The sequence below is a fragment of the Eretmochelys imbricata genome, chromosome 4 (genome assembly GCF_965152235.1).
Source record: "Eretmochelys imbricata isolate rEreImb1 chromosome 4, rEreImb1.hap1, whole genome shotgun sequence".
Lineage (NCBI taxonomy): Eukaryota > Metazoa > Chordata > Testudines > Cheloniidae > Eretmochelys > Eretmochelys imbricata.
In genome coordinates, this window is record NC_135575.1 from 70096618 (window position 1) to 70111118 (window position 14501).

The 14501-nt window shown below is 39.1% G+C and overlaps 1 protein-coding gene across 2 annotated transcripts; it reads left to right on the forward strand.

The window, feature by feature from the left end:
- The first annotated feature begins 886 nt into the window (after positions 1-886).
- MSMO1 (methylsterol monooxygenase 1) lies at positions 887-13799 on the forward strand. 2 transcript variants are annotated; one of them, XM_077814502.1, is made up of 6 exons: positions 887-942; positions 3776-4087; positions 7212-7360; positions 8453-8579; positions 11197-11351; positions 12774-13799. In XM_077814502.1, the coding sequence occupies exons 2-6, from the start codon at positions 3833-3835 to the stop codon at positions 12979-12981; spliced, it is 894 nt and encodes a 297-aa protein (XP_077670628.1). In that variant the 5' UTR covers positions 887-942; positions 3776-3832; the 3' UTR covers positions 12982-13799. The 2 variants fall into 2 exon arrangements, with proteins under 2 accessions (XP_077670628.1, XP_077670629.1); XM_077814503.1 differs by lacking the exon at positions 3776-4087 and having other exon boundaries at positions 908-942.
- The last annotated feature ends 702 nt before the right edge of the window (positions 13800-14501 follow it).

The window sequence follows — 14501 nt, forward strand, 5'->3', positions numbered from 1 at the left end:
TGGGTCGGGACTGTGTTTTAATGGGGTCACCAGAGCTGGTTTAGACTTGCTAGGGCCAAAGCCTAAGCCCCACCATGCAGGGCAGAAGCTGAAGCTGGAGGGCTTCAGCCCTGGACAGCAGGGCTCAGGTTACCAGACCCCTGTCTGGGGCTGAAGCTCTTGGGCTTTGCCCACTCCCATGGCACTGGGGTCGACTCAGGGTGAGGCAGCAAGCCCGGTGCCTGTAGCGCTTTCCTGGGCCCGTTACTTTATCCCCCCCTCCCCCCGAAACACGGCTCCCACGGTGTCCTGCCGTTGCGGGCTGGCCGGGCCCCTGCCCCAGCCCCAGCCCCAAGGAGCGCACCAAGCTCGCTGTCTTCTTCTCAACCACATTTACGCCCGCGTTAATCACCCCCACAGCCCCCTCCTCGGGCGGGGAGCGGCCGCCAAGGGCTGCTGCGGCCTGCGCACGGGGCCCGGGTCCGAGCCGGGCGCTGCCCCCAGGCTGGGCGAGGGCAGCAGCAATTTCCGTGGGTAGAAAGCGGAGTCCTAGCGCTACGAAGCCCCCGAGGCGCTTAGGAAAGTGATTAACTGCAGGAGTAACCACGGTAACGGCCCCGCCTCTTCTTCCCACCTGGGGCTGCCCTCTCAGCCCGTCTCCTTCTAATGGCGTTTTCGCCGTCACCTGGGCTCCCTCGCTCCTCATTGGCTGCGCTCCGAGATCTCACTATGCTCACTCCATCCCTTCTACCAATCATCATCGGGTGGGACCGCTGTGTCCCCCCCACCCGCCCCACGCCTGACGGGCACCGGCTCCCGCCCGAGAGCCAATCAAAGCGGCTGAGGGGTTTTGTGCGGCCAATGGGAGAGCGCGGAGCGGCTGCTGCTGTTGTTGATGGGTGAGAAGCGGGTGAGGTGAGTGCGTGAGGGGCAGCGGCTGGTGCTGTGGCTGTGGCTGTGCAGGTGAGTGAGGGGCTGGGCGGCCCGGGCTGGGGTCTCAAGGTTGGGGTGCGGGGCTTTGCCACTCCGGTCTCCTGGCAGCGGGAGGAGCTCACTGTGCCCGGCACCCCTCGCCCAGGGCTGGGCGCTGTTCGGAGGCCGGCTGCCTTGCCCTGTTGCTGGCAAGCTTTTAATTTTGTCCAAGAGTCAGAACAGATTTGATTGTGAAGATTGCTCGTGTCAGAACCACCTACCGAGCCAGTCACCAGACGTGTAGCCATGCTGCAATAAAAGGGGGGGGGGGCATCCTTACAATTAACCCCTAAGCCAGCGATACTCTGTCCCCATTGCAAGGCTCTTCCTAGCGCATGATGTTAAAACACTGTGATTTTTTAGTTGTTTTTAACCATTCAGGGTGTTTTTACCATGTAGTTAACCAGTTGTAGCTGATAAAAATAATACTTGGTTAGTCATTTTACTGTGAAAATAACGTGTGTGTGTGTGTTAGTTAAACTCCCCTGTCATTGGAATATATAGTACTACAGTAAATCAAACCATGAATTCACATTACTGTGTCTCTTCTGGGTGATGTTGATTGTTAATTTGGCTCTTGAACCACTCAGACCTGAGTATCTGCCCTAAACTGTTTCATCCTTTGACTATACAAGAAAAGATATCATGCCTTGGGGTCTAGTGAGTACAGTACATCCTAACTTAACATATGGCTTGTTTTGCCATTGGATTCTAAATTGTATATATTGTTTGGCCTCTGATCAGTAAGTAATCTTGCAGTTTGAATAATTTTGTTCTGCAGTGGGGAAATACACACTGTGTTTGCAGTAACATGTACGATCCTTGTGTTTAGGAGTCAAACTATTTAATAGCCTTAAGCAAGTAATTTTTCCATTACGTGCCGTGCTTAAACTTCTTACCCAAAACATTACCCATGGAGATTTTCATTTTTTTAATAGCTTAAAATATCAAGTTTTTACTGACAAAATTTGGCCAAATATCAGGGGGGAGAGGGAAGGTTTTTCAACAAAATCAAAAGTTATTGAGGAAGCCAGGTACTTTCCATGAAAATTCTTATTTAATCAAACCCCTAGTATTTTTCCCAAGATAATTTGATAGAAAGTTGTTGACCAACACTACTGAATAGTCTGAAGAAATTCACCTGTACGTAACTACAGAAAGTTCTACTTTTAGTATACTGAACATTTTTTATCAATCTCCCTAACTGCCATTTTACTTACCAGGCTGTTTTCTTAGAGGAATGGTTTAAGGTTGAAATAATAATCAGTTGCTTTACTCAACATTTGAAAAGAAGCCTCCTTGCTTAGTGAATGAATAGAATTTTATAATGGTGATTGATATCAGTGTTACACTTCTAAAATAATTAAGAGTTTATGATGATAGACGTTTAGGTACAGATTCTCTGAAGGGGCTTGCCACCAAACCAGTTATTAGAAACATTTGGATTCAGGGGCATACATAGCAATTTACATTTGAAAAAAGGGTAAACAGTGAAGTGGCAAAATTTGTAGATGATCCAAAACTACTAAAAATAGTTAAATCCCCGGCAGACTGCAAAGAGCTACAAAAGTATCTCTCAAAACTGGGCGACTAGGCAACAAAATGGCAGATGAAATTCAATGTTGATAAATGCAAAGTAATTCACATTAGAAAACATAATCCTAATTATACATATAAAATGATGGGGTCTAAATTAGCTGTTACCACTCAAGAAAGGGATCTTGGAATCATTGTGGATATTTCTCTGAAAACATCCACTCAATCTTCAGCAGCAGTCAAAAAAACAAACAGAATCATTTAAGAAAGGGATAGATAATAAGATGGAAAATATCATATTGCCTCTATATAAATCCTATGGTATGCCTGCATCTTGAATACTGCGTGCAGATGTGGTCACCCTATCTCAAAAAAGATATATTAGAATTGGAAAAGGTTCAGAAAAGGGCACCAAAAATGATTAGGGGTATGGAATGGCTTCCATATGAGGAGAGATTAATAAGACTGGGATTTTCATCTTGGAAAAGAGATGACTAAATGGGAATATGCTAGAGGTCTATAAAATCATGACAAGTGTGGAGAAAGTAAATAAGGAAGTGTTATTTACTCATAACACCTGAACTAGGGGTCAATAATATAAATTAATAGGCAGCAGGTTTTAAACAAACGGAAGTATTTCTTCACACAATGCGCAGTCAGCCTATGCAACTCCTTGCCAGAGGATCTTGTGGAGGCCAAGACTAGAACAGGGTCCAAAAAAGAACGAGATAAATTCATGGAGGATAGGTCCATCAATGGCTATTAGCCAGGATGGGCAGGGACGGTATCCCTAGCGTCTGTTTGCCGGAAGCTGGGAATGGGCAACAGGGAATGGATTGTTTGATGTTTACCTATTCTGTTCATTCCCTCTGGGGAATCTGGCATTGGCCACTGTTGGAAGACAGGATATTGGGCTAGATGGACCTTTGTTCTGAGCCAGTATGGCCGTTCTTATGTTGACCACTTTTGGAGGGGCTGGAGGAGCTCTGTGACCCTGCCGATTATTGGGGAGAGCCCATGCCTCTGCTTGCCCTCCCTTGTGCACTCCCCTGTTTGAGTTTATCCTTTAGCCCTCTACTCACTTGATCTGATTTCAGTTTAACTCTAGGATTAAACCTGTTGATTCTGTTTACATCATAGTTTTGTGCTTTTTTTAAAGTACAATGTATTTTTACAGTGTACTTCTTAACCCTTTAATGTAACCTTTTTTTTTAATTGAAGTAGATGGCTGTTTGAACGGCATCAATTTGTCAGTAACAAATTCAATTTTACCTTTTAAAATTTATAGGCTGTTTCTAGAATTCTGCAGAGCAACTGCAAGTGTGAAGTTTTTTATATTTGAACAATGGCAGTGAATGAGAGTGTTGACATCCTGAACTCCGCTTACCTGGCTGTGGAATACATCGACTCTTTCTTGCCTGACAATCCACTGCAGCAACCATTTAAAAATGCTTGGAACTATATGCTGGACAATTACACCAAGTTCCAGATTGCAACATGGGGATCACTCATAGTTCATGAACTTTCCTACTTTTTGCTCTGTCTACCTGGATTTATATTTCAGTTTATACCTTATATGCAAAAGTATAAAATTCAGCAGGTAAGACAAAGAATTTTGAATTGCACAGGTTTCTGGTTGCTTTGTTTTTTGTACAAATTATGTGATATTCTAACTTCGTATTTTACAAATGGTCAGGAATCTTAGAATGTAGAAACATCTGTTCTTGATATGCTAGTCTATATATTTTATGGGAGGCTCACACACCTCACTTCCACCTATATAAAGCCACAGGTTATTGGGATTGGTGATGGAACTCCTTCAGCTTTGTGGGAGGGGAAGGGATCCATTGTTCTCAAAGTGAATGCAAAGGACAACTTTGCAGCACAGCCTCTTCAATCACTGTTCCGTTACACAAAGTGGAATAGAGGCTACATACCTGTGTGTGGAAGATTTGGGCTCTTGGCTAAGTATAAATCTGGATCCCGTAGCCCAGTGATACTCAGACTTCAAGGGTTCAGGAACCAAAATAGTGATCAAAGTGATCAACATTACCCAAAAGAGCCACAGTAGTATGAATTGATTGTTTCATTTACTATAGTACTGTAGTGTACTAGATTTAAACAGTATGACAGAGGAAATATTTAGTTTTTATATGTAAAGTGTGTGTATATATCGTCTCAGCAAATAAGTTAATAACTTAGTGCAAGTTGATAACATTGGTTAATAATCAGGATGCTTTTACTGTTGGCTAATAACTTTAATATGTCTCCTGCAGTTCTTTGCAGCAGGATATTAAAGAGCCATTTGCACAGTCAATATCACTGCTATAAACCTCTCCCCTGCCCTAGTACTCCCATATGTTGGCTTCTTAAGTTCCAAGATGGGGGGCCACACCTCGGGCCTTCCCTGCAGGACATCTCCACCCAAATCCCCTTGAAGGGGCAATGCAAAGTTTCTGTAATACAGAAAACACTGAGCAAGCTGTCCACACTGAGTGAATTTCATTCCATAATACAGGTAATCTGCCCATCCAGTGCAACCTGGTGATTGTTTTCCCCACTTGCCTGACTTACATGTTCATATTAAGGACTGGATTTAAAATCAAACTTGTCTATGACAGTGAGTGTTGAAAAATTCTTGTGAAACTTAAGTATATAAATGCTTACATAATTTGATTGGAAAATATTAAGTAAATATAGATGTCATAGCTATGATCTATCCCACACATCCTTGCAACAGACTTTAATTCCCAGCATCTCTTTGTATCCTTGCATTCGTCCAAGTGTGTGTGTGTGTGTGTGTGTGTGTAATGAAAATGTAGTGGAGAAGTGCATATGTTGGCATGGTATAGTTTTATCTGAATGAGTCTTGGATAATAACTCTCTTGCAAGTGTGAAGTCATCCATGAGTTTTGTATGACTGCAATGCGAACAAGTGCTAATGAATACTTATTTTATTGTCACTTTATAGAAAAGCTGTTTAGGAGAACTTGGAAGTTACATTTAAAAATATAAAATAATGAATTGGAATGATTTGTGGCCAAACCTCTGTAAAATCAGGTTGCTTTAGTTAATTTTAGTTTTGGTCACTAATGTGACCTACCTTTAAAGGTTCTAGGATAGAAAAAACAATACAACACAAAGGAATTTGTATTAAAAAGAAAATAATTACAACTTGAGATATGAGATATACCCAAATTCCACCCTCAGAAATACACTGACTTGTCATCACTCTGAACTGTACTGCCCTGCCTCTGCTCTTTCCCAATGTGCCTGTATCCTTTGACACCCCCCCACCCCCAAACAGTTCTCTCTTCAGTCCCTTTTGGTGTCTTCCTCTCACATCTATTTTTTTATCTACCAGCCAATAGAAACTGCTTAGGAACCTACTTTCCAGGTGATTGAAAACTGAGACTGTAGAATTTGCGTTGGGCTGACCATACTTTCTTTGGAGGCACAAAAGGGTTATTTAACAATCATTTCAGTCTAACACGAGATTAAAATAATCTCATGTTTAGTCATTGAGACTTTATTAAGTTAATTGAAAGCTGAGTTGCAAGTGGGAGAAAAATAACTTGCCAGTTTACTGACATATGTAAGAAGCAGAGAATGGTTTCACATTTTTTTAAAGAATATGAAAATTATTGGGTTTGCCTTCACCTGCACACCTAGGGTGACCAGACAGCAAGTGTGAAAAATTGGGACAGAGGGTGGGGGGTTGCAGGGGGGTAATAGGAGCCTATAAAAGAAAAAAAAACCCAAACATCAGGACTGTCCCTATAAAATTGGGACATCTGGTCACCCTATCCACACCCATTCTCCAGCAAAACCAGCAATCTCTTTTTATGTGGTTTAGGAATTTTCGCAGTCCTTAAATTGGTGGGATGCTAAATTTTAGGTGATTTTTCTCCCCCTCTGTCCCCAAGTTAATGTAGTGATAGAGTTAAATAGATGTCAACAAAAACAAATAGTTTCACTTAAGTCGTTCATCTCGGTCAGTTCTCACTTGACAGATGCTGTGATGTCATCCTGCTAGCTCTCCAGTGGCCCATAATCTTCCAGGGTAGACAAGACCTGATTTGTTTTTCTTTCTTTTATGAAGGTAAAAAGAATTCTTGGAAACTCCACTTTCTTTCAGGCTTTTGCTTCTTGTTTATACTTTTTTCAGGTCACCTAATTAATCCATCAGTCTGTTCATTTGCACCTCTTTCTTTATAATGTGACGAGTTGACTTAAACTCACTAAAAGAGTGAAAATCACCTAGGATGTAGTGGATCCTTAACTTACTGCATATGTACTTCTAACACCTAAAAATATGATTGTATGTTATGTAACAAATGTGACCACCTAAGATTTTACAATTCTCACTTGTTATGCACACACAGACTACTTAGAACTACTTGGTGGTCAGAACTTTCACCAAAAGCACAGGCCCCTACTACTGAGTAAAGAAAAATATTTATCAGCTTTTAGCAATACAGTACATATCAAACACAGTTGAACAGGTCTATCCAGTAGAGACCAGTGGTAGACCTAAAGACTAGCTAGTTTATTACAGCACTAAGTGTCTGTAATACTAAAGCATAGCTTGGCAAAGTAGGAAATTCAGTGAATGCTTTTCTTTTTTCTATTGTAGCTTGAAGCCAAATCTTCAGAATTACTTTCTGTACTTCTGCAATGATATTGCATACTAGGACTGATGATTGGAAATTTCTTTTTCCTAGGATAAACCAGAAACGTGGGAGAAGCAGTGGAAGTGTTTAAAAACGCTTCTCTTCAATCACTTCTGTATTCAGCTTCCTCTGATATGTGGTACCTACTATTTCACAGAGTACTTCAATATCCCTTATGACTGGGAAAGGATGCCAAGATGGTAGGTAGAAACCATTGAAATGTTATTTGTACTTCTGTTTTAACTCTCTGTTGGAAGAACCGATGACAGTACCTGTGAAATGTTCCCAGCTGCTAGGGAGCTTAGTGTGCTGCACAGTCATGTGATTGTTTTGAACGAATGTGTAATTCATAGACCCAATCTTGTTCTCACTGAAGTTTATCCAGTTGCAATAATGGGACCAGGCTAGGGTCCTATATTTGATATTGTGCCTAATGCCTGCAATGTTGTTCAAATCCCGAAGGGGGAGGATTTGAAAAACTAAATCCAAAAAGGGATACAGTGTGGCTGGAAGTTAAGACACCATCTGTGGGCTCGTGAGCACCCTTGTATATGCAAGCGTCTAATGTTTTTTGAGCCATCTGGTTCATTTCCAGAAATAACATGATGAAGCGTTACCCACATACTGTATTATGTACTTCAGGAAAGAGACTGTACCATGTGCACACTCTTCTGTCTGCAAACTAATACATTTTTAAATCACAAACCTTATGTTTTTTAAGTGCCTCTTTTACTAGTTTTAGTGTCAGGAGAAAAATTACATACAGTAATTTTCTATATTTTTTCACAATTTCTTGCAGGGTACTAAGTTATCTCCTTTCTAGTGCTAATGCTGCTTATATAACTGCAGTGTGTTAATATGCAGGTGTGTGTTAGTGTGAGAGCGCACACACGTGTGTCATGGCCAAACTAAGAAGCTTGCAGTATTGCATGTTAACTCATTTAACAGCTCTTTCATTGATCTGCTGACACTTACTACTGAGTATAGTACTTAAAATGGTACATATATTATGTTTTGTTAGCAAATAAATATATGTACAATTTTAGGTACTATATTCAGTGGTATTTGTTAGTAGTAGATCAATAAAAGAGCTGTTAACAGCATATACATGTGCTCATAGTGCATATTATCTGATTATTAACTGTACTTTAAAGTTAAATGTACATCCCAAGTTTCCACTGCCTTTCCCTGCGCATACATCCTGGATTTGGCCTGTTAGCAAAGAAAAATACTATTTCTTTCATATATTTTAATCTTGCTATCGCTAACAGTATATATATTTTTTTTTAAAGGTACATGCTACTTGCCCAGTGTTTTGGATGTGCAGTGATTGAGGATGCCTGGCACTATTTCTTGCATAGACTCTTGCATCACAAGAGAATATACAAGTACATCCATAAAGTTCATCATGAGTTCATAGTATGTACTACTTTAATGATTTCAACCTTATGTGTTTAATATAACCAGGATGCTGACAATAAACACTGTATTAATCAAGCACATTTTAAATAGATCTTGCGTCCATTTGGAAATAGGGAGAACAGCCAATCTTACAAAATATTTTACACCTAGCTAGTTTTTTCTTATATCCATTACCCTAGTATTTGTAACTGTGTTTAAATGACTTCTGGGTGGTTCCATAACTATTAAATTAACCCAGATATCATAGATCTAACAGAACATGTCTTGTAACAACTCTTTGTCTCTTCTCTCCCTTTCACTCAAATGGCAGCCATGTTCTGATACCTACCTTTTATCGTCTGACTGTCAGGATGGTGACTGTCTACTTGATTATTCATTTGTTGTATTTAATGATATACTGTCAATTTGACAATCACATTTGTTAGAAGATTTGTAGCCTGTTATAAGTTTCACTAAGATTATAGTTATCTTTATAATTACTATGCCATAATCTTTATTGTACAGTAAGATTACTATAACTGCAAGGTTGGTTTGGGCAATTAACATTCTAAATATAGTCACTTTAATTGTTTGTCTTGTACAGTCCTAAAAAGATCCTTATAATAAACAGCAGTAGGGCCACAAAACCCTATGCACTCTTAAGGATTTAAAAAAAAAAAAAAAAGTGTTCAGGACATACTAATTAAAAAGAGCTTCATTCCAAAAGTAGTCTTAAAAAAGTCAAGTTGACAGTGTTCTTCTTCAAAACTGTTTTTAGTGTTGTATTTCCTGAACTTGGATGTGGTGAATTAGTATATTTTTATATAGCATCCTTATTTTGTAAGGATGTTTCAGGACCACCAACTAGGTCCACAGGTTACCTTATGAACTTAGCAAACAGACAACCGCTGTTTGGTGTAGCAGACAATAGCCACTTGCGAACTCCAGGTTCGAATCCAAGGAACAGGTTTATAGATTCATAGATATTAAGGTCAGAAGGGACCATTATGATCATCTAAGCTGACCTCCTGCACAATGCAGGCCACAGAATCTCACCCGCCCACTCCTGCAATAAACTTCTCACCTATGTCTGAGCTATTGAAGTCCTCAAATCATGGTTTAAAGAGCAGAGAATCCTCCAGCAAGTCACCTATGACCCATGCTACAGAGGAAGGCGAAAAACCTCCAGGGCCTCTTCCAATCTGCCCTGGAGGAAAATTCCTTCCCTACCCCAAATATGGCGATCAGCTGAACCCTAAGCATATGGGCAAGATTAACCAGCAAGATACCCAGGAAAGAATTCTCTGTAGTAACTCAGATCCCACCCCATCTAACATCCCATCACAGGCCATTGGGCCTATTTACCATGAATATTTAAAGATCAATTTATTTATTTCAGCATCAGTACAGAATGCCACACCCAGTGATCAGTTAGGGGTGATAGGACAATGAATTGGCTACATGTACACAAACACAAGGCTGTACATAAACAAACACTTAAGTCTCGGTGCTTTTTTTTTTTTTTGTACCCAGGATGGCATTCTACTTTTATCAACACCCTATTCTGATTTGTTATATAATAATTTATGACCAAATATGAAATTCTGCATTACACAACAGGTTATATAACATTTATCTACTTATTAGCAATAACAAAGCTATTAATTTTATTATTTGACAGGGAGTTTGGGAACTCTGCTTTTTTATACTTATTATATCTGGCAGGTCTACTGTACCCAAACCTGGGACAGTCCAAAAACTGAACAGGATATCTAGTAAGCCAAAAAGGCTGTGTCTGCACTTTTTACTTCCAAAAAGGTTATTCAAAGGTCTTATTAACTGCACTAGGCCAACAATTATATTGCTTATATGATACTGTCTAATATGTGATGTATATGATCCTTTAAATACTCTTAGGCCCTTACCATCTTACCTATGGTAAGATCACCTATTCACTGTTTCACTTCCTTACTTTAGACCTCGTTGGTCCCTAAGGGACAAAAAGGGGTCCACATTCTTCCTTTGAGAACTGCTTTGATTTCACGTTACTGATTCTGGTTGGCAGTTGTCAAATCACAGTTTTGATCCAGCAATACATTATGAATAATGTTATTAATATTACAAGCTGAAGCACTATTAATAGATACAAATTTATATAAACTCATGTATTCCTGTGTTGTGGAAGGTATTTAAAATTTTAAGGCTTTCACAAAAACTTGCTGTAATTGCCATAATGAGATCATTTGATTTTACTACTAATTTCTGGTTCAGGGAAGTTGATAATGGCCAGGGAAACATGTTTCCTACCATTCTTAACTAATATATAGAAATGGCAAGCTTTCTTTTATTTATTTGCAAGGTTGTCATCACTGTAGTACTGGAGTGACTCAAAATCATCAATGGTTTTTGTCCTTCCCACTGAGGTTAGGGAACACTCCTGGGGGACTGAAGCACTTGATCATGTGCCCCTATATAGCCAGTGGATGAACCAGGGATTGAACCCCAGTCTCTTGAGTGCCCTGTCTGCAAGACCATCCTATTTACCGTTATCTCTGTTCTAAACTGGTCTGACTCTTGAGTGTGTTGACATACTACAGAAAAGTGCTTACTGTGTGTGTTTTTCTTTTCCTCCCAGTCTCCATTTGGGATGCAAGCAGAGTATGCACATCCACTGGAAACGCTTATCCTTGGAACTGGTTTTTTCATTGGCATTATTGTTTTCTGTAACCATATGATTCTTCTGTGGGCCTGGGTAATATGTCGCTTAATGGAAACCATTGATGTACACAGGTAAAATCCTCTCATTCCGTGTTAGTGATTTTTCCATATTCTGCTCTTCCACCTATCTTTGTGCTAGTATATATGAGATACTAGGAGGCTCTTTACCACACTACAAATAGAAGTCCACAGTGTACAACAGCCAGAGAAGGATTGTAGTGCTTCTTTCATTTCAGTATTGTAGTTGGCCATTTGTCCTTTTCAAAATAATAATTGTTGTTCTGTTTTGGCAATGTTAATAACAAAACTCCTTGGGTGGGAAAATAGGGCTCTCACTAAAACAACTTCAGAAAGCATCTACTAGAAACACAGTTTGTGAGATTAGTGGCAGGATTATACATTTTGTGATCTCAGTTTTTAGGAAAGGTAAATCTCGGACACCAGTGAAGCTCTCAAGATTGAACTTAGAGCCTGAGAGAGAAAATTGGATATTTAGTACACAAATTACCTAATGTTTGCTAACATATGAAATAAGTGAGGTTTTATTTTACTAAAATGGAGGGGGACCTCAAGGTAGTATATCTTAAACTTCTCTGTCAATAGGCTTGCCTGTGCAGAAAGGCTTGTCTTGGAGAACCAATGCTTGCTTAGCCTAAGGGGCCCCAGTTCAGCTCCCAGGAAAAATTGCCTGTAGGTGGTGGTCCATAATGACAGTCTACATTTTCCTAAATCTTCTGTGGGGCTTGGAGAGCAATCTTTACTTGTTTTTAATTAACCTAATCTCAATGTAGTAATATACTTACAGGCAAGAACTAAAAGATCAAGAATGGTATAAAATATTATAGGTTAGAACAGTGACCCATTCTTCAGGTGGCCAAATAGCTTCATTGTATCAATTTTAACATTTTCTGTGATTTTTACTTCACTTCCATTTGAGGGAAGCTGTTATATGCCTTATGAACTGAAGAATGCAACGCTACAGCAGCATAAATAAAATAAAAATGGATGAAACTAAATCGAAGTAGTGCATTTCAATGTGAACAGCAGATAGAAGCCACAACTGTCAGTGGACATTTTTCCCAAAGTGGTCACACTAACAGGCATGGGATGACAGGAATATTATAGCAAAATCAAATCTAGACACTATCTTGCCACTAGGTGGAGTAATATGCTTTCTAGTCCAACAAAATGTGAACATGTTGAAATCCTTTAATGTCATTTCCCTTTCCTTTCTGCAGTACTACTTAAATGTTGAGATTTTTAGCTACATTTAATGTGTTTCTCAACCTGGTCCTGTACATTCTGGCTCAGATGCCACACAAAAGACTTTCTTCTATATTCATCATTGTAGTGATGTTTTGGGTGTTTTGGCTTTCATTTTTCAGTCTGAGAAGTAATCAGTGGTGCCTGGCTTTGTTTGTTTGTGTTTATAAACAAAATGTTAAAAACATTATGGTTCAGTATTTTAATTCTGTTTTTGTTTTTTCTCTCTAGTGGCTACGATATTCCTCTAAACCCCCTGCATCTAGTTCCCTTCTATGCTGGGGCTCGTTTTCATGATTTCCATCACATGAACTTTATTGGCAACTATGCTTCAACCTTCACATGGTGGGATAGAATCTTTGGTACAGATTATCAGTATGTTTCATATCAAGAGAAAGAGAAGAATCAAGAATTGTTGACAGAAAAAAAGTCCAACTAAATTTCCCATTTAACCTCCCACAGACAAACTGTTTCCATCTTTCTTTTGGGCTCAAACTTGTAATTAACACCTGATCACAAATTAAAGCAATATTTTGCTTTTCTTAAAAGCAAAAGTTAAGCATATACCTTGTCCCTTGGCTACTAAGTGGTAGGGGAAATCATTAGTTACATTGCAATATCTTCCTAATGGGAATGCTTTCTATTTTATACACAACTCTAAAGTATATATGCAGTACTTTAAAGATAAATTTAAAAATTACATAGGTGACTTGAAAGTTTTTTGTCATCTGTTGCAAGAATTTTATTAAACTTTTTAAAGTATCTATAATGCTCTATTTGGATTCATGTAGAATTATGTACATTATAATATACTGAAATTGGACTTCATTTTTAAAAAAAATTATATATATATTCTTAAATTTGTAATACAAATACAACAACCCTATTAAAACTGTGGTACTGGCACTATATTTAAACCTGGAGCAAATGGGCAGAATTTGCTTTAGGAACCAAAATACTATCAGTTGATAAGGAGCTTAGACCAGCCATTTGCACACTGAATAATGCAAACTATTAATTCCAGAAGAGCTGGCTATATGTTTAGAAACATTCCTGACATGGGTGTAGTACATTTTAGATAAGATTAGAAAAGGGTGGTTTTGTTTTTACTTGAGAAGCCTTTTTTGCTGCTCTTTAAGTTACTTTGTCAGTGTTCTTAGCATTTACATTACATTTCCTTCTGTGTGTTGTAATTTGCTAAACTGACTTGTTGCTAGATTTGCACTTGTGGATTACAAAATACAATAAATGTGTTGATTTGGCATCGTGTGTATGTCATTGTGTATCTTCCATATTTTTAATGTAAAGCAAATGAGGAATAGCCCTAGATTGCCATTCACTTTCAAAATATATGAGCAGAGTTAATTCTAAAATTAATTGACTCAGGCAGTGTAAGGTAACGACTGTAGAATGCATCTGAGGAACTATCTACACTATAATAACTGGGGGACTTGGGACTTGTACAAAATTATTGTCCCCTAACATAGTTAACACTTATCTTGTAGTGTATATGGACCTAACTTTTTCCCAAGCAAGGCTACAGCTTTGGAAAACTAAGGCTGCAGCTTAGTTCAGGGACAGAATATGGTTAGGTCTACCATAGAACCTAGAGTTCAGAACACCAGAGTTACGAACTGACCAGTCAGCCACACATCTCATTTGGAACTGGAAGTACGCAATCGGGCAGCAGCAAAGACGGGGGGGGGGGGGGGGGAGCAAATACAGAACAGTACTGTGTTAAACGTAAACTACTAAATACAGCTCTGAAACTTTTTTCTTTTTTTCTTAAAGTCAGTTTTCAGTTGTAAACTTCTAAGTGAACAACCATAAAGTTTTGTTCAGTTACAAACATTTCAGAGTTATTAACAACCTCCATTCCCAACCTGTTTGTAACACAAGTTCTACTGTACCTTACACAGCACACAGAACCAATATTTTTTCAGTGGTGGTGGTGGTTAT

What these genes read in the sequence shown, in the direction of transcription:
- MSMO1 (XM_077814502.1), top strand. Translation starts at nt 3,833, where the DNA reads ATGGCAGTGAATGAGAGTGTTGACATCCTGAACTCCGCTTACCTGGCT. An exon ending in AAAAGTATAAAATTCAGCAG is followed by an intron (nt 4,088 to 7,211) that starts GTAAGACAAAGA and finishes TCTTTTTCCTAG; the next exon opens with GATAAACCAGAAACGTGGGA. An exon ending in GAAACCATTGATGTACACAG is followed by an intron (nt 11,352 to 12,773) that starts GTAAAATCCTCT and finishes TTTTCTCTCTAG; the next exon opens with TGGCTACGATATTCCTCTAA.